This window comes from Astatotilapia calliptera, chromosome 22 (genome assembly GCF_964374335.1).
Source record: "Astatotilapia calliptera chromosome 22, fAstCal68.1, whole genome shotgun sequence".
NCBI lineage: Eukaryota > Metazoa > Chordata > Actinopteri > Cichliformes > Cichlidae > Astatotilapia > Astatotilapia calliptera.
In genome coordinates, this window is record NC_137442.1 from 34059906 (window position 1) to 34082939 (window position 23034).

The 23034-nt window shown below is 44.5% G+C and overlaps 1 protein-coding gene across 5 annotated transcripts in view; it reads right to left on the reverse strand.

The window, feature by feature from the left end:
* phf14 (PHD finger protein 14) overlaps positions 1 to 23034 on the reverse strand; it is a 141233-nt gene that overhangs the window by 16835 nt on the left and 101364 nt on the right. For 3 of the 5 annotated variants that reach the window (XM_026156303.2, XM_026156304.2, XM_026156302.2), the window contains one exon: positions 8311 to 8481. The exons of the other annotated variants lie outside the window; for them this stretch is intronic. In XM_026156303.2, coding sequence (XP_026012088.1) covers positions 8311 to 8481 — 171 coding nt within the window. The remainder of the gene's footprint in view (positions 1 to 8310; positions 8482 to 23034) is intronic. 5 annotated transcript variants of the gene reach the window in all.

Consider the following 23034-nt stretch of genomic DNA (forward strand, 5'->3'; position numbering starts at 1 on the left):
CATTCACACCTAGTGACAATTTGGATTATCCAATTAACCTATCCCCACAAGCTGCATGTCTTTGGACGGTGGGAGGAAGCCGGAGTACCCGGAGAGAACCCACGCAAACACGGGGAGAACATGCAAACTCCACACAGAAAGACCCCGGCCTGAAAGTGGAATTGAACTCAGGACCTTCTTGCGGCAACAGTGCTAACCACTGTGCCACCGTGCTGCTGCTTTTGAGCTCATAAAGAATAATCACTCATTACAACTAAGGTATGCAAAAGTGCAATTGTGAACACACAACACATCAAATCGTGAACCAGATGGGCTACAGCAGCAGAACACCACATCAGGTGACACTCTTGTTAGCTAAGAACATGAGATTGAAAGCAAAAATTTGAACAGACCGTCCAACATTTGCCAACAGAGAATTGGAAAAATAGTGCCTGGTCAGATGAGTCTCAGTTTCTGTCATTTGGACAACAGGGTCAAAGATCCTGATTTTCTTGGCAAACTTTGGGCCTCCTACTATGAACTGTGCATTGTTTAAACATAACAGCCGGTCTTAGCATATATTTTCTGATAGCTGCTTCCTGCAATATAATTATGGGTTAGATAACATAATCCCTAGTTCTTTAATAAGACTGGGGTGTTTCACTATGGGAATCTACTTGACACGACCAAATATAGAAGCTCCAATCTCACCACATCTGTCTGTGACACACCTGTTGAGCCATGGTTAGGGGTCCAGCCCCTCATACTAACATGGTCAGCCAGCTCCTCCATACTCATTCTAAGCACTTTTTTTTCCTGTGCTAATCGCAAAAAGTTGATTCTGTTCATTTGGACGTAGCAATTTCAGAGGGAGAACTGTTTGTAGAGCAGATGCTGTCCTTCTTCTCTTCTGGATCACTGGTGCCTTCCCAGCTTTGACAAATGTTCAGCTGGGATAACCACATTTACTCAGGGCATTCTTAATATGATGTTCTTCTGCTTTCCTGGCCGCTGTGTTCGGTCTGTGTTGTAGTATGCTGATGACACCCAGTTTGTGCTCCAGTGGATGATGAGAACTGTCAGTTTTGGCTGGCGGTCATAGGTTCTGTGCAATAATATGACGCGAGACTGGAGTAAAAGACATCCATGGATTGGCACTTTATTAAAGACGGAGCATGATAACAGCACAAACACTAACCACAACTAAACAAAATGGCTTCCTTTTATACTCTACCTTTTCAGGTGAGCATCCGGAATAGCCCAAGTATGGGGGTTAACTAATCAACATGAAACATAACCCTCCACACAAACAAACATACAATAACATTAAAGCACATCACAAACATATACATATTTCCAACATATACTATAAACAAACCAATAACATAAGCTTCACTCATTTCTATCTAAATTAAAACCCTCTTTAACCACACTCCCTAACCCGGCACACTGGTCTGCTCCAAGAGCTCTTAAACAGGTGATTGAGCCGCTTTCACTCTTTTGCTCCACATCCTGCAAGAAGCAACCAGGACAGGTGAGTACCTTTACAAGTTCTCATTTCACATATGTTTAGGTTATTGATAAATGATTAACTGCAAGCAGCTCTAACTTTGGCTCTTCTCCGACACAGGCAGGATGGCCAGTCCCACTGTCTCTTTTCTGTTACAAGCTGTCAATTTAAACGTATGTCAAATAACCTAATAAAAGACTCCATAAGAACTAATGTGTTTTCTTTATTACCCTATTTTAAATTCCCAATCCAACAATTTATTATTAACAATACCAACCAGGTAATGGAACCCCTGGTCTCCATTACAAGAATCAAACCTTAGATACTGATCCAAATGTGTTGGTTTACTGTGGACTGATGGAAATGTCACAGTCTAAGAAGACTAGCCTGTCAAGTTTAAATGCTCCCTGGTGTATCCTATGTGTTGGTTCACCGAGTTAATGTGGTCAGTGAATTGTGGTACATCCTGAGATTTGATTTTTATCCAGGTGTCATCCACATACCTGAACCAATGACTTGGTGATGTAGAGTTGGATAACAAAGCCAACTTTTCCACTTCTTCTATGTACGAGTGGGAAACAGTGGATGAAACTGGGGAACCCATGGCACACCAGTTCTGCATGTACTACTGACCCTTGTATACAAAATAAGTGGAATGAAGACACGGTTCCAAGAGCAACAACCAATGATTAATGACCATTGGTCAGTAACAAGAGGATTTCCTTGCATGGATGATTGAGCATGCATCAATGCATCTAATATCTACTGTCTCAGGTTGACCTGAGACACTAAATTCAAGCACTGCCTGAGCCAGGGATGACTGTGGAACATCCAGCCTATAAAACGCATAGCCCAACTTGCTGCTGTACTGACACACCTCTGAACAAAATCCATGACGTGGCCATACCCATAGTAGAAAGAGCTCAGAGTCCCACCGAGGCCAGAGAGCTCTTACAGCTTTAGGCCAGAGATATGTCCTCAAATACACTTTAGTGAGTCCAGAGGTCAACTGCAAACAAGATGGGGTGAATGGATAAAGTATGTAACTCACTAACTTGCTTGACAGGGGTTAGAGCCAACAGTAGAGTGGTTTCAAGTAGGAGAAACTTTAACTCCAGGATCAAGGGGTGGTGGGAGAGGATGTCTAAAGCGACCAACAGATCCTATAATGTAGGGTTGTCAAACTTAGAAAACACAGCACCTCAACTGCAAAGCACTTAAAAAGGATGTTTTTCAAAATACCACTCTTCTAAAACATGCGGACACAGCTCTTGCACTCTAAATGATGGCAATAACCTTCTGAGGCAGGACTGCAGTATTCAAATTACACCTTTTGATGGGAAATTTTGTTAAACCATTGCTCAACTTATGTCTGCATGAGAGCAGTTAATTAAGGTGTACCTGCAAGGGGACTTGTGAAACAGGACAAAACGTTGAGAAACAAACAAACTGAAGACAGGACAGTTGGGGTCGAGGTTATAAAGATAAGAACACTGGTTCTCAGCATATATGCATGGGCAGTGGAAAGTTCAGCACATTTAAGTACTTGTAAAACTCTGTGCAATCACATTATAAATGAGGGCAAGACACTGTATGCTTTAGTCGTACTTTGTCCACTGCGTTGTACACTGGTGTGGACTCTGTACGTCTCCTTACTGCAAGTAAAACCTGTTGAAAATGTGTTTGTGAGACTCTGTGGCCATTGCTCAAGTGTTTTGATAAAAAATATTTTGACAACTTTCATGCACAAGTCCAGAGAGCCAACCAGCATGGGTGAGGATAATATATCTGCCTCCGTGCATGAGATAGAATGTCCCTGCTGATGAGTGGACACTGTTCATTCGCTTGGAACTGAATTATATTTGACACACAGCCACCCTCTCTACCTGTAAGATTAAGTCTAACACTTTCCTTTTTGATGATGCATAAGGTTAGGGCTGAATCATGTGACCCTGATTCCTCCCACTGTTGCACTGCATTAGGCTTAGGCTGCTGAGGACTTCCCATGATGCACTCACTATACACCACTCTGCATTTAGTCAGTAGCTCTTATAATCTCTGGCTCTCTTCTATAATGTGTCTTTCATCCTGTCTTCCTCTCTTCACCTTCAACCAGTCGCAGCAGATGACTGTAACTTTGAAGATGGTTCTGCTGCAGGTTTGTTCCTGTTAAAAGCTATTTTTCCTTCCCACTGTCGCCAAGTGCATGCTCTTGGAGGGGTAGTTTGATTGCTGGAGTTATCTTTGTATTATTGTGGGGTCATTATCTTGTAACTTAAAGACTGTTAAATAAATAAATAAAACTGAATGCTGTGATTGTAGCCATTCTGTGAAAGGTAATTGTGGCATGGGCGTGGGTGTGACAGCGGAGCGGGAGTGTCTTTGTCCGAGTGAAAACAAAAACCACAGTGAAATCACATTCGGAAATAAAGTAGTGCTGTCATTACGTCCGTGTCCTGTCTATGTGTACCGAGTCCAACGTCACACTGGTGTCGAAACCCTGGCGCGATGTCCGATCCCCAGTCCGCTCCACCTGCTCCCCCAGCGGCTCAGCCGCCTGCCCAGCCGCCCGCCCAACTGCTGCAGATCGCGGGCCAAAAGATTATGGACATGGCGGCAATGGCGGCTCGACAGGCTGCGACACAGGACCAGCAGTTGGCGTTGCTTCGCCAGCAATTTGAGCAGCAGACCGCGGCTCTGGAGCAGCTGCTGGGGAATGCAGCCGCGCCGCCCCCCCCCCCTGCTGTCAGTGACATTGCACCGGATGAGGGAAGGGGAGGACCTGCTGGTGTTTACTGAGGCTTTCCAGGCCACGGCGTTGGCCTGTCGCTGGCCGGAGGAGGAATGGGCCACCCAGCTGCTGCCGCTTCTGTCGGGCAAGGCTCAGACGGCGGTGCTGAGCTTGCCCCCCAGATCGCGGGGGGTGTTTGAGGATGTATGCCAGGCGGTACTGGACCGTTTGGGTGTCTCCCCGGAGGATTATCGCTGTCAATTCAGAGCCAGCAGAATGATGGGAGGGGCTCGGCAGCTGGAGGACGCGGCAGCGAGGTGGCTGCGATCAGGCTGGGGAGGCTCGGCTGCTCAATCTGGTCGTCCTCGAGCAATTCGTGGGGGGCTCATTGGGTCCGCTGCCACCGCCCGGCAGATCTGACGGCGGTGGTTATGCTGGCAGAGGACCATCTTGCGGCCAACCCGGGACCCAGCCGAGAGGAGCCGCAGCGAAGCGACCGTGTTCTGCTGCCTAGGCTGCCGGTGGCGGTGACACAAAGGAGGGACGGCGGCCCTGTTGGAACGGAGCAGGCAGCGGGGTGGAGCCCCAGGAACCTGTTCCGGCCGCTGCTTCCAGCCGGAGCCACGGGGAGCCGCAAAGACGCCGGGGCCGGAATGCTGGAAGTGTGGTCGGCTGGGGCACCTGCGCCGGGAGTGTCCGCTCATAGAGGTGAGGTAGGTGTTCCGTGTTGCCGGTGCTCCAGTGCCCTCCCCGGTCCAGGAGGGATGTACCGCGTGCTGGTAAGGTGTCAAGGGGGCATTCGCCATGCTTTGATGGACACGGGATGCACGCAGACCCTGGTCCACCAAAGTTTGGTTCGCCCCGGGGCGTTGTTGGAGGCTGACTGGGTGGAGGTTAAATGTGTGCACGGGGACATTCACCGATATCCTGTGGTGTCGCTGGTGTTGAAATTTAAGGGCAAAAAACATAGAGTGAAGGCAGTGGTTAGTCCGCGCCTGTCACATCCCCTGATTTTCTGCACAGATTGGCCGGGGTTCCATACTTTATTGGGGCAGTATGCAGGAATGCGATTGCGGCTGGTAGACACGTGTAATGTCTGTGCGGCGTTCAGTGGTAATGCGGGGTCGCCCGACACTGACTCGGGGGGGGGGGGGGGGGGGGGCCTCCGGTAATGTGCCCCACGGGAGATTTCCCACTCGAGCAGTCTCGGACTGACACCCTACGCTAAGCCTATGACCAAGTGATGGAAATTGATGGTCAATGGGTGCACCCTGTGGCCACGCGGACTTAACCGCACTTCCAATTGAAAAACAATAGGCTGTAGCGAGTGAGCCGCTACACTCGCACTAACAAAATTCGTACCGAGTTGCTGGTACCGCAAAGCCGCCGGGAAATGATTGTCCACGGCCGGACACATGGGATGCGAAAAAACTCTGGAGCAGATAATGGCCCGATTCTATTGGCATCTGGGCTGCATGCGCCGCCGGTGCTCGTCATGTCCGGAGTGTCAGCTAGTTAGCCCTCATGGAGGTCCTGTTTCACCGCATCGGTATGGACCTCATCGGGCCATTTCACCGGAGTGCACGCAGCTATCGCTTCGTATTAGTCCTGGTGGATTATGCGACAGGATACCCGCAAGCAGTGCCACTGCGCACCATTTCCGCGAGAAGTCAGGCACTGTTTCAGGTTGTCTCCCGGGTTGGTATTCCGAAAGACATACTGACCGACCAGGGCACATCGTTCATTCATGTCTTGCACACTGAGGGAACTGTACGGGTTATTGGGCATTAAGGCTGTTCGGACCAGCGTCTACCACCCTCAAACCGACGGGTTGGTGGAGTGGCTGAATAAAACTCTAAAGTCCATGATCCGTAAGTTCATTCACGAGGATGAACGCAAATGGGATCGCTGGTTAGACCCTCTGTTGTTCGCAGTGTGGGAGGTGCCCCAGGCCTCCACGGGATTTTCTCCCTTTGAACTGTTGTACAGCAGAAAGCTGTGGGGGGTGCTCAACCTGATTAAGGAAAACTGGGAGGAGGGTCCGAGCCCTGCGAAAAGTGAAGTTCAGTACGTGCTAGACCTGAGAGCAAAGCTGCACACACTGGGGAGACTCTCACGGGAGAATTTGCTCCAGGCCCAGCAGCGACAGCAACGCCTGTACAACAGAGGGGTGACAACTCGGGCAATTTTCACCGCGAGATGAAGTGCTTGTGTTATTTCCTTCTTCCAGCTCTAAATTACTCGTGGTCCTTGGACCTTTGTGGTCACACGGCAAGTGGGGGACATTGATTATGAAGTAGTATAGTCGGACAGGGGCGGAGCCATGCAGATTTACCACCTCAACCTCCTCAAAGCCTGGAGGGAGGCGGAGACCACTTCTCTGGTGAGCCTGGTAAGGGAGAGAGACGAGTTGGGGCCGGAGGTGCCGAAATCTAACAACCCTGACTCCCTCCATTGTAGTGACCATCTCACACAGGCCCAGAGGGCAGATATTGCTGCATTGCAACAGCTTTTTGCCGAAATGTTCTCCCCGCCTACCTGGCCTCATAGAGCACCATTTTGAAACGTAGCCTGGTGTGATGGAGAGTTCACGACCCTACAGGCTGCTGGAACATAAAAGACAAACTGTTCTCCGGGAATTGGAGGAAATGCTGAGGTTGGGCGTAATAGAAGAGTCACACAGTGCTTGGTGTAGCCCCATTGTTCTTGTGGTGAAGAAGGATGAGTCTATACGGTTCTGTGTCGATTATCGCAGAGTGAATGAGATGTCACATTTTGATGCTTATCCCATGCCCTGGGTCGACGAGCTCCTGGTTGCCTGGTTGGGCACCGCTCGCTGGATTTAACCAAGGTCTACTGGCAGATTCCCTTGTCTGCAGAGTCCAAGGAAAAGACGGCCTTCTCCACTTCGTACGTTACGCTTCCGTTTGGCTTGTTCGGGGCTCCTGCCACCTTTCAGCGCCTCATGGACCGGGTGCTGCGGCCCCCCACTGCCTATGCTGCCGCCTATCTGGATGATGTCATAATCTGCAGTGACACGTGGGCGGAGCATGTGCGGCGTGTGGCTGCGGTGCTGGAGTCTCTGAGGCAGGTGGGGCTCACGGCCAACCCGAAGAAGTGTACGGTTGGACGGAGGGAGGTACAGTATTTGGGGTACCACTTGGGGGGCGGGCAAGTGTGGCCTCAAGTGGAGAAGACCGGGGCGATTGCATCCGCCCCAAGACGAAAAAGGAGATGAGACAATTTCTGGGGCTGGACGGCTACTACCGGCAGTTCGTACCAGGGTTCGCGGACCTGACCAGCCCTTTAACTGATCTCACTCGCAAGGGTGCCTGAATCTGGTCCAGTGGACAAAGAGGTGCCAGGCGGCGTTTGTGCAGGTGAAATGGGCTCTCTGTGGAGAGCCGCTGCTGTTCACGCCTAACTTCTCCCTCCCTTTTTGTATGCAGACTGACCCCTCGAACAGGGGGCTGGGGGCCGTTTTGTCCCAACAGGTAGGGGGAGTTGACCAGCCGGAAGCTAACGGATTGCAAGTCACGGTACAGTACCTTGAAGAAGGAGTGCCTGGCGATCCGGTCGACTCCCTTCGCTACTACCTCCTGGGACGCCCATTCACCGTCTCCTCAGACCATGCCCCGCTGCAGTGGCTCCACCGCATGAAGGATGCCAACGCCCAGATCACTCGGTGGTATCTGGCTCTGCAGCCCTTTAAGTTCAAGGTGATCCGTAGGCCGGATGGGCATGTGTGGCGTGGGTGTGGTCTCTGGCCAGCTGCAGAGGAGGGGTGACGCAGTGAGCTCCCGGGGCAGCGCAGTGGGGGGGTGAACAGATGTGCTGGGATGTGAGTGTGATTATGTCTCTTTATATGTTCACAGTGACAGTCGGAGAGGGAGAGAGCGGACGTGACAGCAGAGGGGGAGTATCTGTGTCCCAGTGAAAACAAAAACCACAGTGAAATCACATTCGGAAATAAAGTAGTGCTGTCATTACATCCGTGTCCTGTCTATGTGTACCAGGTCCAACGTCACAGTAATCATGGCCATTGATCAGTGGTCATAACAAGTTGCATATTAATGAACATGAAACTGACCTTGTTAGTTAGTGGTGCTACTTTCGTTCTTTGCAAATATACTGTTTGTAAGGTTGGGGAAACCTGCAGCAGCGGAGACTGAAGAAGCCACTTGGATGAGTGATGAAACATTTCTCCCAATGAAAACAGAACGTCCAGATGAATGGAATCAACTTTCTGGGATTTCCTGACCTGGATGATTGAGCATGCATTGAGACATCAACATAATAAACACTTACTTTGTTTAAATGTGCCATATAAGTAAACTCATTTGACTTTTGTAGAGAATTAGCTTTCTTTCTTCTGTGCCTATATAATGCTTGACCCCTGCAGGTTGTAGAAGTGCAGGTATGCGGGATCCCCTTAATTGAGGCAGTGACCAGTTTCCTGCCTCTGGGCAGTTAAGTTTTTATTTAACCTACTTTAACCTACTGCATATATCCTGTTGAGCTGTGTTTGACCTGGGTAGGTTTGCTACCCAGCAACGGGGTAATAAAGGGGTGCCTATATAAGCAAGGCCTGGATCCTTTGTTTGGTGAATTCCTCAGGACAACACCATGAGTGACTTTTACTGACTGAATTCCTCCAACACTTTCCTCCCAAGATAGACAACTGAATGATTTTGAAACCACTGAGGAATCATAACAGTCTTTGGCTTAAGTCAAAGTCAAATTTAAGACAAAAATATACCTAATATATGATTGGTTTGATAAGTGGAAATTTAAAACTCTGAAGTTCATTGTGCATATTTATGGAAAGAACATATTGTTTCTGAGTCCACAGTGCCATTAGAATATAGCATCATTTCTTTTGAGCCATCAGGGACATGAGGGAATGCTACCTTAATGAAGACTGTGTGCTGTTTCTCAGTGTCTGCTATATTGTTTACAGACATACAATACTAAGGGCTCTAAAAAGTGGCCTCATGTATGCTTTCTAGCATGAAGGTTATTAGAATAGAATAAGGTCCAGAGAATTGTACTGCCTGGGCCACCAGGGAACTTGACAACAATTACACACTTCTGTTTACTCCACAAATTGGCCTCAGAGAGGGGCATGGGCATCTGTAGCGCCTAGTTAAAGTGATTGAGGTGACCCCAAACCATTGATTTTTTCCTTTGTCTTCAGCATCAAGCCTGGCCACCCTTGATCATTCGTCTGTACTCTGAGCAGGCTAGTTTAGCAGTCATTTCTTGCTTTTAGATCACATTAAACTGTGGTTAAACTTCAGCTGCTTCAAAGACACAACAATTACTGATGATGTTATCAGACCTTAAAAAAATATTCTTGAGTAAAAGCCTCAAGTGTTATTAAGTGCACTTCTGTAATAACATTAGAATTAAGCTTGAATACAGATAAGAAAACATGGAGAGCCACAAATTCAAATCACACTCAAAGACTGATCTTCATTTCATAAATGCATCAACGATAGTGATCACCTGAAAATTCTTTCAGAAAATAAAACATGGTAATTGTTAGATTTTTCCAGTAAGACACCCACTGAAAGAAGAACTGACGAAAAAACTCTTCCTAAAGCCTCTGTCTAAATACCAGACCAGCTGATGAGTAATGATGCCTATTTTTCTTTCAATTTACTTTATATAGTAAAATCACCAGAGTGTAACACTTCATTAAGTTAATTAGGGTAACTTAATTATAGTCTTTCATGGGTCAACCATGAAGCTTCTGATTGATGGCACAGCCTGTAAAGGTAATCTTCTTGTGAATTGAAAAAAAATTTCATTAGCTGTAAGAAAAACGCATCAAAAAATTCTGAACGCTTAAGGCACACTAAGCATATAAACAGCCAGTAGTCCAAATCAGCAAACACTAGCATTAAATACCTAACTGCTATATTGCCATAAAGAGCTGGATACTCTTGAGGTCATAACAGAACTTCAAATACAAATTATTTACTAAGCAGTAGGAGGCCATTGGCTGTGGAGGAAGTGAAGAAAATGAAACTTTTAGGCTATAATTTCAGCAGTTGCAATCCTTTTGATGAAAACAAGACTAAGTGCAGCAAAAGGAGTGCATCCCACACAAGTTCACAGTTGAGTACTTTAAACACTGTCTGAAGAACTTTAAGAGCTTTTGGCAATTCAAACCTTTTATCCAAATCTTATGGTCTGATTCACCACATTACGGAGTATGCCAAGCAGTGCTGCAAGGGTGTAAATAAAGTCTTAAACAAGTGCCCCTTTGGCATGGTAACAGGGTTGAGTTGAACACCATCCGTATATTATGAGTAGACTGTCCCTTTATTACTGAAATCAATTTTGTGAGCGCCTGGGGCATTAGCAGGACGGATGTAGGCTTGGTCAGAGTGAGGTTTATCTAAGCTAAGCAGGCTGAGAAAAACACAGCATCTATAATATCCTCAAGGCTATCCAACAAAGCCTTTTTTCCCCCTGTTGCACAACAGAAACATGTGTGCAATGGCACCAGCAGTGTTCCAGTAACACTCTAAACCAGGAGCTGTAATTACTATAACTTTAAAATAATTCATCAACACCAAGCAAATCAAAGGGACATATCAACAAAAAAGATGTTGGTTACAAATCAGAATGAAACTTATTTTCTGTGACCTTGAGCAAGAAACAAAGCAAAACTCTTACAGTAACAAAAAGACTAATCTCGCAGTTTGTTTATGGAAGAAATGATAGCACCAATATTAACTTTGTTGTACAAGTGTAGACAAAGTCCTTTCTAACAAATAAAAACACATACAAGACTGAGATTTTTAGAAAGAAAGTTAGAAAGACAATTCTTTGTATGATAAAACTATTTTACCAGCAATGTACAGTAGTATGAAAAAGACTTTTCCTCTTTCCTGATTTCCTATTTTGTATAGGTTTGTCACACATAAATATTTCAGTCAGAGTCAGAGAGACTTTATTCATCCCCAAAGGGCAATTAAGATAGATACCTTGCCAACCGTACATACAATACACAAACATCATATTGCGGAGACAGGTCAGGCTAGGTAGCACTGGCCGGTCGAGCGCACGAGCAGCGACCCGGAACCGAAACAATGGAAAATGCATGATAGATCATCGATATCTATTATGGGGGGAAAAAAAATCCAAACCTACATGGTAGAGCAGGGCGATATGGCCAAAAATATTTATCACGATATATATTTGAAAATTGCGATAACGATATAACTGACGATATAATTGATGCAAGACAAAATACAAAATGCAACTCCACAACTTTAATAGCGCAAAAAACCCATCCATTTATTTTCACTTAAACAAGCAGCTGTTTTTTTATGTGCATTAAAGCTATATAAAAATTTAACAGTGCAAATGCAAATTCCTTGCTGACAGTTTAACCAAAGGGCATTTCCAGTAGAAATGTGCTGACATATCCTGAGCATAACCATGTATAATATCCACTAAAGTTAAAAAGAGGTGCGTTGCAACATTAAACTGCCGTGTGCCAAATAAAAAAGTCAAATACGTATTTTTCGGACCATAAGGTGCACGGTATTATAAGGCACATTAAGCGAAACAAAGCAGTCAGATAGATCAAACTTTATTCAACTCATACTTCTTGCTTCCTCCACTTCTGTACCATTGATTCATTAATGCTGTATTCTATCACAGCTGATCTATTCCCATGTTGTCACAGTATTTTAATGACTAACTTCGTATTGTGGATGGATTATCTCAGTTGTTCTCCTGACTGAAGGTTGGTTCGTTTACAGCATCCTGCCTTGCAATTGCATTTGTCTCTAACCATCGGGAGCCCTCACGTTAACTTTTATTGAGTGGAAAAGTGTTAGCGTTTATCCTGCAGCTTCAATGTTTATGTTATGCTAACATAGCTGTGTCGGTAGCGATCATGTAGCACATCATTATAAAGCAGCTAACCCAACTTCAGTAACCCTACAAAACATCACTGCTGTTTAGTTTCCTGTCTTCATTTAAGTTGGAAGTGACAGCACAGCTGTACATTTGAATTTTTTTCAGAAATCTGTCAGTCAGAACATGGTATATCTGCTTAGGTAACTAGCGAAATTAGCGAGTTAACTTCCGCTAACTTCCTGCTAACTTCTAACTCCGTTAAATGTGATACATTCTGTTTTCATGGATGCCTGGATGTTAAACTTAATTATTACACCTGGTAAAGCTGCAATGCTGATCATTTTTATTAAAGATGAAAGAATTTAGACAGTTTTTAACTCTCTCAGTGTGCCGCAGTGTTTGTTTGACTTTGGGACTTTGGGATCTGAAGCAGATGGAGTTTTGGACCCAGATTACTCCCAGATTTACGAGCACCTTAGTCCGAGAAATCCAGTAATAATGACGGCCCGCTTGCATGTTCTACAAAAAAATGTGCTTTAGTGGGTATCTGATGGACAAACACCAAACCAGTGCCACACCACTGAAGTTGCACTATTTTCACAAACCAATTCTGGTTCATCCGTTTCATTCAACAACCTGCTTTCCCCCTTCTCATTCTCCGTTGCCGCTATTTTGGCCATGTGCGTATGAAAACAAATGCACTGCGCATGCGCATTTTACCCATATTCTAGCACGATATTTTATTTTCTTATCGTTGCCTAACATTATACCGGTATTACCGTGAACGGCATAATATGGCCCAGCCCTACTACATGGCCCTGTGCAGTTCCTCTAGCCACACCCAAGCCTGCTTACTGCCACACCTGTTCTCAATCAAGAAATCACTTAAATAGGACCTGCCTGACAAAGTTGCGTAGACTAAAAGATTCTCAAAAGCCAGACATCATGTCACAATCCAAGAAAATTCAGGAATAAATGAGAAACAAAGTAAATAAGATTTCACAGTATGGAAAAGGTTATAAAGCCATTTCTAAAGCTGCGTGACTCCAGTGAACCACAGTGAGAGCCATTATCCACAAATCGCAAAAACATAGAACAATGGTGAACCTTCCCAGGTGTGGCCAGCTGAACAAAATTACCCCAAGAGCGCAGCGACGACTCATCCAAGAGTTCACAAAAGGCCTCAGAACACCATCCAACGAACTGCAGGCCTCTGTCGCCTCAGTCAGTGTTCATGACTCCACCATAAGAAAGAGACTGGGCAAAAATGGCCTGCATAGCAGAGTCTCAAGATGAAAACCATTCCAGCCGGACTTTATTCAGACGACGCACTCAATGACTATAACGGATGGACCATGGTGGGGTATTCCAACCCATTTATTCACAAGTTACCACAGACATATCGTAAGAGCTGTTCGCCTTCCAGCTAGATGCTAATTTAAAGATGGATGGAAAACAATAACTTTCTCATTAACTTTTTCTTGTGAGCAAACAGTAGCAGCTCGATCTTCCTTCCCAGATGTTGCCCGTTCCGAATTTCAAAATAAGAGTCTAATGAACATTATAAGGTATAATTCGTTCAGGGATATAAGAAAGGAATAATTGGAATAATATCAAATAGAACAAGTAATCTGGGTCATTTACACTCCCACCAAATCATTAGTATTCCAAATATCATAACTTCATAAACATAGGAAGAGAGAACACAAATAATTTCCTAATACAAAGAATGACCAACCAACAGAAGCCTAGTATGCAAGGAATGAACTAGTCATTTTCCAACAATAAGACTAGTTTTTGAACTGGCCGTTCAAGCACTGACCGCTTGGTGAGACGTTCACCAATTTTGCCAGGTTTCCTGTCCCCTAGACATAGCTTTACTCTCCTAACCAGTCCATCTCTGTCCATTGTAGTTTCTACGACTCTGCCCAACCTCCATTCATTTCTGGGCAAGTCTTCATCCTTCATTATGACTATATGCAGGTTTCTCTTTGGGGTTTGCCAGCGTTGTCTGAAGGCAATGTTGGCCAAATACTCTTTCTGCCAACGGCTCCAGAACTGCTCGGCCAAATATTGTAAGTGGCACCATGTCTTTCTCACGTACATATCTTCCCTTATGAACTTGCTGGGGGGAGGAAGGGCAATGGTAGGCTTCAGGGTAAGTAAGTGGTTTGGTGTCAGTGGCTCACGACTGTTGGGATCGTGTAGGTTTTCGACAGTGAGAGGACGACTCTTAACTATCGTCATTGCTTCATAGAAGAATGCTTGGAGGGAAGCATCAGGTAGGTTTTTAGGTGAGAGTGCAAGGGTCGCGTTGAGAACACTCCTGACTGTTCTAATTTGACGCTCCCACACTCCACCAACATGACTTGAACCAGCAGCATTTAGGATGAAGTCACACTGCTTCTTAGAAAGGAAGTTAGTCAGTTTATCACCATCTAGTTCCATGAGGGCTTCCTGCAGTTCATTCTTGGCTCCTAAGAAATTACTGCCTTGGTCAGATTTGATCTGGGGCACGGCTCCAGTTATAGCAATGAAGCAGCGCAGTCCAATTATGAATGTGTCTGTAGATAGGTCCTCCAGCATTTCAATAATAGGAGAAGCAGGTGAAAAGGAGACTGTATCGTTTTCGCACACTATGTCCTTGCTTGCTATAGAAGGGTCCAAAGCAATCCATTCCACAGTAGGTAAAGGGTGGAGATGAATTTACTCGCTCTGGAGGGAAATTGGCCATTTTCTGTTCTTCTGTCCGTCTCTGAAGCTTTCGACAAACTACACATTGGCGAAGATAAGATGCAACCGTCCTACCAATTCCTGATATCCAGTAACCCCTTGTACTGATCATACTGAGAGTCATCCCCTTGCCTTGATGCTTGACTTCTTCATGACAGTATGCTATGATCATCCTTGTAACATGATGTTTCTTTGGAATGATGGTAGGGTGTTTGACTGAGAGAGGAAGACTTGAATCACAGAGTCTACCTCCAACCTTAATCACACCATCGCTGTCCAAGAAGGGGTTGAGGTGATGTAGCTTGTTATGAGGTGGCAGCTGACAACCTTTCTTCAAAAGCTGCACTTTCTCCGAGTATGTTTGTCTCTGCAGATTTTGATAATGAGGCACTCTGCTTCTTCTCTTTCCTGCACTGCAGAGAGACCATTTGACTTATCCTTGTTGATCCTTCGAAGAATGCCAGCCACTGCACAAACGGCACAAGTCCAGGACGAGAACTTTGTCAGCCAATAGGTAAGAAAATCTTGTTCTACGGTTTCCGTGTTTAGAGTCCGTGTTTCCTAAACTTCTGGATCTCCGACTGACAGTTCCCGGAGCCACCTCTTCCGAGAGGTCAATTCCCCTTTACCATAGAAATGCAGGGCCGGTAAACCAGTTCGATGATATTAGCTCATTGACAAAACAACCTCTAGAAGCACAATCCACAGGATTCTGGTCAGTAGGGACGCATCTCCATTGCCTTTGATGCGTGTAGAGATGTATCTTCTGGATACGGATGGCTACAAACGTGTGAAAACGTCGAGCCACGTTATTGATGTGCCCTAGTACAACCTTTGAATCAGTCCAAAAATGCTCTTCAATGTCCGCATATCCAAATTCTTCCTTCAAAACATTGCTGGGTTTCATAGAGATGACTGCAGCCCTCAACTCTTATCTTGGGATTGTGGTGACCTTTGTTGGGCCACACAAGATTTGGCCATGACTAGTGCACAGAGAATGTCTCCTTCTTCATTGCTAAGCCTCAGATATGAACACTGTCCATAACCGGTTGGACGGTGATGTAACTCATGTTTGATAACCTTTTCGAAGTGTGCTGGTGCGGAACTTCGGGGTATATTTATTTCTCCAAGTTGTTGAGGTCATTTTTCCATTTCTCCCACCATGGGCGAAGTTCATTGGTTAGAGGGTCATCCCAACCTGTTCCATGACAGCACATCTGCTGCAGCACTTCCTTTCCAATGAACAAAAAGGGGGCTACGAGACCCAAGGGATCGTACAGGGATGCAACAATGGACAATATGCCTCGACGCGTTGCGGGCTGTTCCTTAAGATTGGTGCTGATCTTCAGGCAGTCTGATTCAACCACCCAGGGCACAAAGTCTTCTGGCTTCTTCTGCCAACTTAATAGTCTTCTCTGAGCTGTCTGTACTTATGACTCCATCGTCAACATAGAAATTTCTCAGAATGAACTGAGAGCTTAATGGGTATCGGTCTTTATTTTCTGTTGCCAAATGCTTCAATCCGTAGTTCGCACAACCAAGCGATGAGGCTGCGCCAAAGATATGCACACTCATCTTGGGGCTGTGCACCGAGATCTCCTTTCTTCCACCACAGAAGTGCAGGTAATACTGGTCCGACTTCCTCACATGAAATTGGTGAAACATTTTCTCTATGTTGCACATCAATGCAGTGGAGTGCAACCGGAAGCGAAAGAGTACGACGTTGAGATTGTTCATCAGGTCAGGATCAGTGAGCAGAAGATCATCCAGACTGGTTCCCTGGTACTTGGCAGAGCAGTCGAACACCACACACAGTTTGCCTGGGTTCTTGTCATGGAATACACCGTGATGAGGTATGTACCATTTTTCGCCCTCCTTCCCATCATCGTGGACTTCCTCTGCATCACCCTTTTTTATGACCTCCTCCATGAACTTGACATACTGTTACAGTGGGGCAAAAAAGTATTTAGTCAGCCACTGATTGTGCAAGTTCCCCCACCTAAAATGATGACAGAGGTCAGTAATTTGCACCAGAGGTACACTTCAACTGTGAGAGACAGAATGTGGAAAAAAAATCCATGAATTCACATGGTAGGATTTGTAAAGAATTTATTCGTAAATCAGGGTGGCAAATAAGTATTTGGTCACCTCAAACATGGAAAATCTCTGGCTCTCACAGACCTGTAACGTCTTCTGTAAGAAGCTTTTCTGTCCCCCACTCGTTACCTGTATGAATGGCACCTGTTTGAACTCATCATCTGTATAAAAGACACCTGTCCACAGCCTCAAACAGTCAGACTCCAAACTCCGCCATGGCCAAGACCAAAGAGCTTTCGAAGGACACCAGGAAAAGTATTGTAGACCTGCACCAGACTGGGAAGAGTGAATCTACAATAGGCAAGCAGCTTGGTGTGAAAAATCAACTGTGGGAGCAATCATCAGAAAATGGAAGACATACAAGACCACTGATAATCTCCCTCGATCTGGGGCTCCACGCAAGATCTCATCCCGTGGGGTCAAAATGATCATGAGAACGGTGAGCAAAGATCCCAGAACCACACGGGGGGACCTGGTGAATGACCTGCAGAGAGCTGGGACCAAAGTAACAAAAGGTCACCATCAGTAACACACTACAATGGCAGGGAATCAAATCCCGCAGTGCCAGACATGTTCCGCTGCTGAAGCCAGTGCATGTCCAGGCCCGTCTGAAGTTTGCCAGAGAGCACATGGATGATACAGCAGAGGATTGGGAGAATGTCATGTGGTCAGATGAAACCAAAGTAGAACTTTTTTGGTATAAACTTAACTCGTCGTGTTTGGAGGAAGAAGAATACTGAGTTGCATCCCAAGAACACCATACCTACTGTGAAGCATGGGGGTGGAAACATCATGCTATGGGGCTGTTTTTCTGCCAAGGGGACAGGACGACTGATCCGTGTTAAGGACAGAATGAATGGGGCCATGTATCGTGAGATTTTGAGCCAAAACCTCCTTCCATCAGTGAGAACTTTGAAGATGAAACGAGGCTGGGTCTTCCAACATGACAATGATCCAAAACACACCGCCCGGGCAACAAAGGAGTGGCTCCGTAAGAAGCATTTGAAAGTCCTGGAGTGGCCTAGCCAGTCTCCAGACCTCAACCCCATAGAAAATCTGTGGCGGGAGTTGAAAGTCCGTGTTGCTCGGCGACAGCCCCAAAACATCACTGCTCTCGAGAAGATCTGCATGGAGGAATGGGCCAAAATACCAGCTACTGTGTGCAAACCTGGTAAAGACCTATAGTAAACGTTTGACCTCTGTTATTGCCAACAAAGGTTATGTTACAAAGTATTGAGTTGTATTTTTGTTATTGACCAAATACTTATTTTCCACCCTGATTTACGAATAAATTCTTTACAAATCCTACCATGTGGATTCATGGATTTTTTTTCCACATTCTGTCTCTCACAGTTGAAGTGTACCTCTGGTGCAAATTACTGACCTCTGTCATCATTTTAGGTGGGGGAACTTGCACAATCGGTGGCTGACTAAATACTTTTTTGCCCCACTGTATGTTGCTTTTGCTTAGCAACATAAAGGTCTTGATGATTCCCAAGACTTCTGGGAAAATACTACGTGGACTGACAAGGCACAAGTTAGACTTTTGGCATTAAAGTAACACAGCATTTCAGAAAAGGAACATCATGCCAACAGTAAAATATGGTGATGGTAGTGTGATGGTGTGGGGCTGTTTTGCTGCCCAAGACCTAAAAGAATTTCTGTAGTAAATGGAACCACAAATTCTGGCGTCTCCCAAAATGTCCTGAAGAGAACATAGGCCATCTGTTTCTGACCTCAAGCTGAAGTGCACTTGGGTTTTGCAGCAGGAAAATGACCTAAAATACACCAGCAAGTCCACCTCTGAATGGCTTAAGAAAAACAAAATAAAGACTTTGGAGTGGCCTAGTCAAAGGAGATCTGCAAATTGTTAATAGTTTGTATTAACCCCCTAAGAAAACTCTAATATTTTTAACACTGAGGCAAGGACAGTAAACAATGGCAATGGCCCAGTCAAAGTCTAGACCTCAACTTGATTAAAATGCTGTGGAAGGAAATTATCACAGCTGCGAATGCCCTCAAACATCAATGTTGTAAAGAACAGTATAGCAAAATTTCTCTACAACAATGTAAGACGCTGATAAAGCCATACAGAAAATACTTATTGCTAGTAAAGGTGGTTCCACATACTATTGCATCATAAGGTGTACCTAGTTTGTTTTTTGTTTTTTTACAGACGCTGCTTCTCCCATCCACTCACAAATTGCTGCTCATATTGAAAGCGGGATGGAGGGTGGGTGAATAACTTTTTACACCGGTTTTTGTACCAGACTGTCAAGCAGAGGGGTTGCCTAACCCCCTATATCTTGCTCATCTAGCTGAATCTCGACTGCACTGATCAGGTAATATTCTGCACTTAATGCTGGCATTTAAGAATCATTTTCCCCCCACAGGCAAAAATAGTGCATGACTTGGCATTTTAAAGCAGATAATAAAACTTTCCTTAAATACAGCTCTCATCTCAGAGTGCTTTTTAGCTGCCCTTAGTGGAGTCAATTATCTCCCCACACTTGCTATTACTGAGACACTCTGAGCACCTTGCGCCTGAAAAGGTCTGTACACCATACTTTCGCAAAAATGTCACATTCTTAAATGCCTCTCAAATGTAGACCCTGCAATATCAGAAATGGCACACACGTGGTTTCTTTCATCCATTTGTTGCTTAACCAAGCCTCTTCACCGGGCCCGATGAATTCAAAGTGAATAGTAAAAATCCTTCAAAATCAGAAACCACGTAGCCTGTTGTATATTGATGAGTTACTTTCCAAAGCAGAAATGAACAGATTGTTATGAACAATGCTTTGAACAGACGCTAAATACAAGTGTTCTTTCCATGCTAACATAATAGAGGAAAGAACGCTCATATTACTTTTTCATATCAGTACTTTTGTTACCATGAAATGCAGCCCTGCTATTAGCCTAGAGGTTCTCCTATTTGATTGTTCTAAACTAACCGTTAGTTAGTTTATGTCTTCTTTATAATCAGCATGTTGTGGTTGGGGATAGCATTGAAAAATGTTAAAACAACAGAGATACATTAGCTTCTGAAAAATGACTAATCTAGGCAAAAAAAGGTAACTGAAGAAAAGAAAACTTTCATTTCATATACACTGAGTCTTTTGACAATCAATTTAGCTTTGCTCATACAATATGAAACTCTCTGAAATTCTGCTTTTGATTATTTTGACTTACTGTCTAAATAATTAGGATGAAATGATTCAACCTCTCACTGATCATTCAAATCTAACCCTAACCCCACACAGAAGTTTGGCTCTCAACTGTCATTTCTGTCTAAAGAAATCATCTGCAGTTAAGAATAGAATTATGTCTTAATTCACAAGGCTGATCATCAAATCAGCTTGGTATTTTATTTCACTTAATCACTCTAATTTAGCTCTTCTTAATGCTAGACAGTCTATTTCAGTAAATTTATTTTGTATACGAGTGTTTTTAGACCGTAGTAACTGCAGTGGCTTTAAAAGTAAAGGTAATTAAGAGGCAAGAATTGTATCACTTTTTTTCCCCAAGTAGAAGTACTTCAGGTGTTGGAAACAGGACTGGTTGTTGTAAAGAATTATTTTGGATGGAACCAGAATCATGTTAGTATCACTGATATTATCGGTAATTAAAAAGTGCTTTCTATTCTTGCTGATCACGCCTACTGCTTTTGCACGATAAGCCCAATTCATCCATACACAAACACTCAACAAAACCTTTTTCTATGGAGTGTAGTAGGAGTAAGTTGATGGATTAATTGTGTGTCTTGTGTGTGAGATTCAGTGTTTCCACTATGGCCTTTATAATTCCCTACGTCTGCAACAGAATCATTAAGGAAGTATTTGCTCCATAGAAAAGTTTAGTAGAAATCCATGGTAGATTTGAAAGATATGAAAATTCAGATGTAGTTATTAATTAGTTCGAGAGGCTGTCAAACATATGCAATGCAATATTATTCCGTACAAACAAACAACTAGACAAAATCTAAACCAAAATATGTGGGATAATCTCATTGTGATAATTCATAAATGTATATTAAACATATACAAACTTAGTATAGAAAATAAGGAAATTTGTGTTTGGTTGATGTTTGTTCTAACAATTCTTCTTGGTAATGCATTTTATATTTCGTTAGTTGTTTCCCATGAAATGGTGCCACATTTTTCAGGAAAATGCATTTGTGGGTTGAAGAGCAGGGTTGATTCATGTGAGTTGCACCCATTAAACGCCATGCCATGCTTGGAAAAAATTCTCTTGAGTTTCTCTGATAAACTGCTACATAAGGAATGACAGTGTTCTTCCGTTTGTCATTCTGTTTCTCCCTACTTGGTGTGACCCTCTTTCCTGTGCATCTTTTCCAATTTGATAATGGCCCAGTTGGAATAACAACACGTTTTGAGATCTTTCTTTAAAAGGGTGTGCTCCTTTTCCTTCCCTTTTGCCTTACAGGAAACTTTATCTGCCTGGTGTTGGAGGGTCCTGATTATTCCAGTCTTGTGTTCCAGAGGGTGGTGGAAATCAAAGAGCAGGTACTGGTCTGCCTTTGTGGACTTCAATACACTTCAATGTTTAGACCCTCATCCTTTTTAATGTGCACAGTGCAGTCCAGAAACAGCTATTATCCTTCATTTCTTCCCTGGTGAACTGTTTCTATCCACTGAGTTGATCTGAAAATTGATGGTGACCCGGGTGTCATCCACATATCACAGCTTTACTTTCTCCATGTAAAAGTTAAGTACTATAGAAAAAACACCATTAACTATGGCACAATTTAAAGGGAAATAAACAGGCTTTCCAAACATATAAGATTTACTGTGATTTACAACAAAAAAAAATAATCGACAAACACAATTTCCTTACCCTTCTGCTAACTTTATCTTTAGGATGTACCTGATTTTACTTCAAGTGGAAGAATAGAGGTTTCACTGAACTATCCCGACAGTGAGTAGGGAAGCAGGAGTTCTCATGCTGATGTTTATAACTATAAATGACTCTAACCCTGACAACGCACAGATGACAAAGGGACCGCTCAATGATGAAAATCATACTGTATAAATGATTAATTAATATGAGAGCGACTTTTTTAAATGTATGAAAGAATGGCCTATAATCAGTATTCTGCATGAGTAAATGGTAAATGGTAAATGGCCTGTATTTATATAGCGCCTTTCTAGTCCCCAAGGACCCCAAAGCGCTTTACATATCCAGTCATTCACCCATTCACGCACACATTCACACACTGGTGATGGCAGCTACATTGTAGCCACAGCCACCCTGGGGCGCACTGACAGAGGCGAGGCTGCCGGACACTGGCGCCACCGGGCCCTCTGACCACCACCAGTAGGCAACGGGTGAAGTGTCTTGCCCAAGGACACAACGACCGAGATTGTCCAAGCCGGGGCTCGAACCGGCAACCTTCCGATTACAAGGCAAACTCCCAACTCTTGAGCCACGATCGCCCCAGTTGAGTAAGTTATCAACAGTTTTTCAATCTGCATATACTTGAATATTAATTAATTAATTTGATATACCTTTATTAGTCCCACAAGGGGAAATTTCATAAGGCTGCCGACCTATTGCACGCATTGGCGGCGCCATCTTACCCTCCGACCATACATACATTACACAAAACATCACATGGGGAAGACAGGTTAGAGAGGTATAACAATGAAAAATGCACCACATGAGGAAAGATAAGGTGAAAACTCCCCCCAGACTGAGCTCCAACAGGGAGATCAGTTTGAGAACAGAAAAAAAACACCTCTGCACATGAAAAAACTCTTAATACACCAAAGAAACACATGACAAGCAACAGGGGGGGTAAAGGGTGAGAGACAGCCGATTTAGACAGTACATCCGGGGCTGCGTGCGCTGGTCTCCTTGATCCACCGTCAGCATCGGAAGGGAATAAGCGTCGAAGGCGTTTGGAAAGGGAGGGGAGAGTGAGAGTGTGCATATCAGTGTATATGTATGTGTGTGCATGTCCAGAGTTCAGCTGAGACAGTGTCCTTCGCCCTGCCAGGCTAAGTAAACAGTCTTCCAGCCAACCCAGGTGGCCTTGCATGGAATGGGAAGGAACAGACTAAACACAGTCGTTATCTGGGTG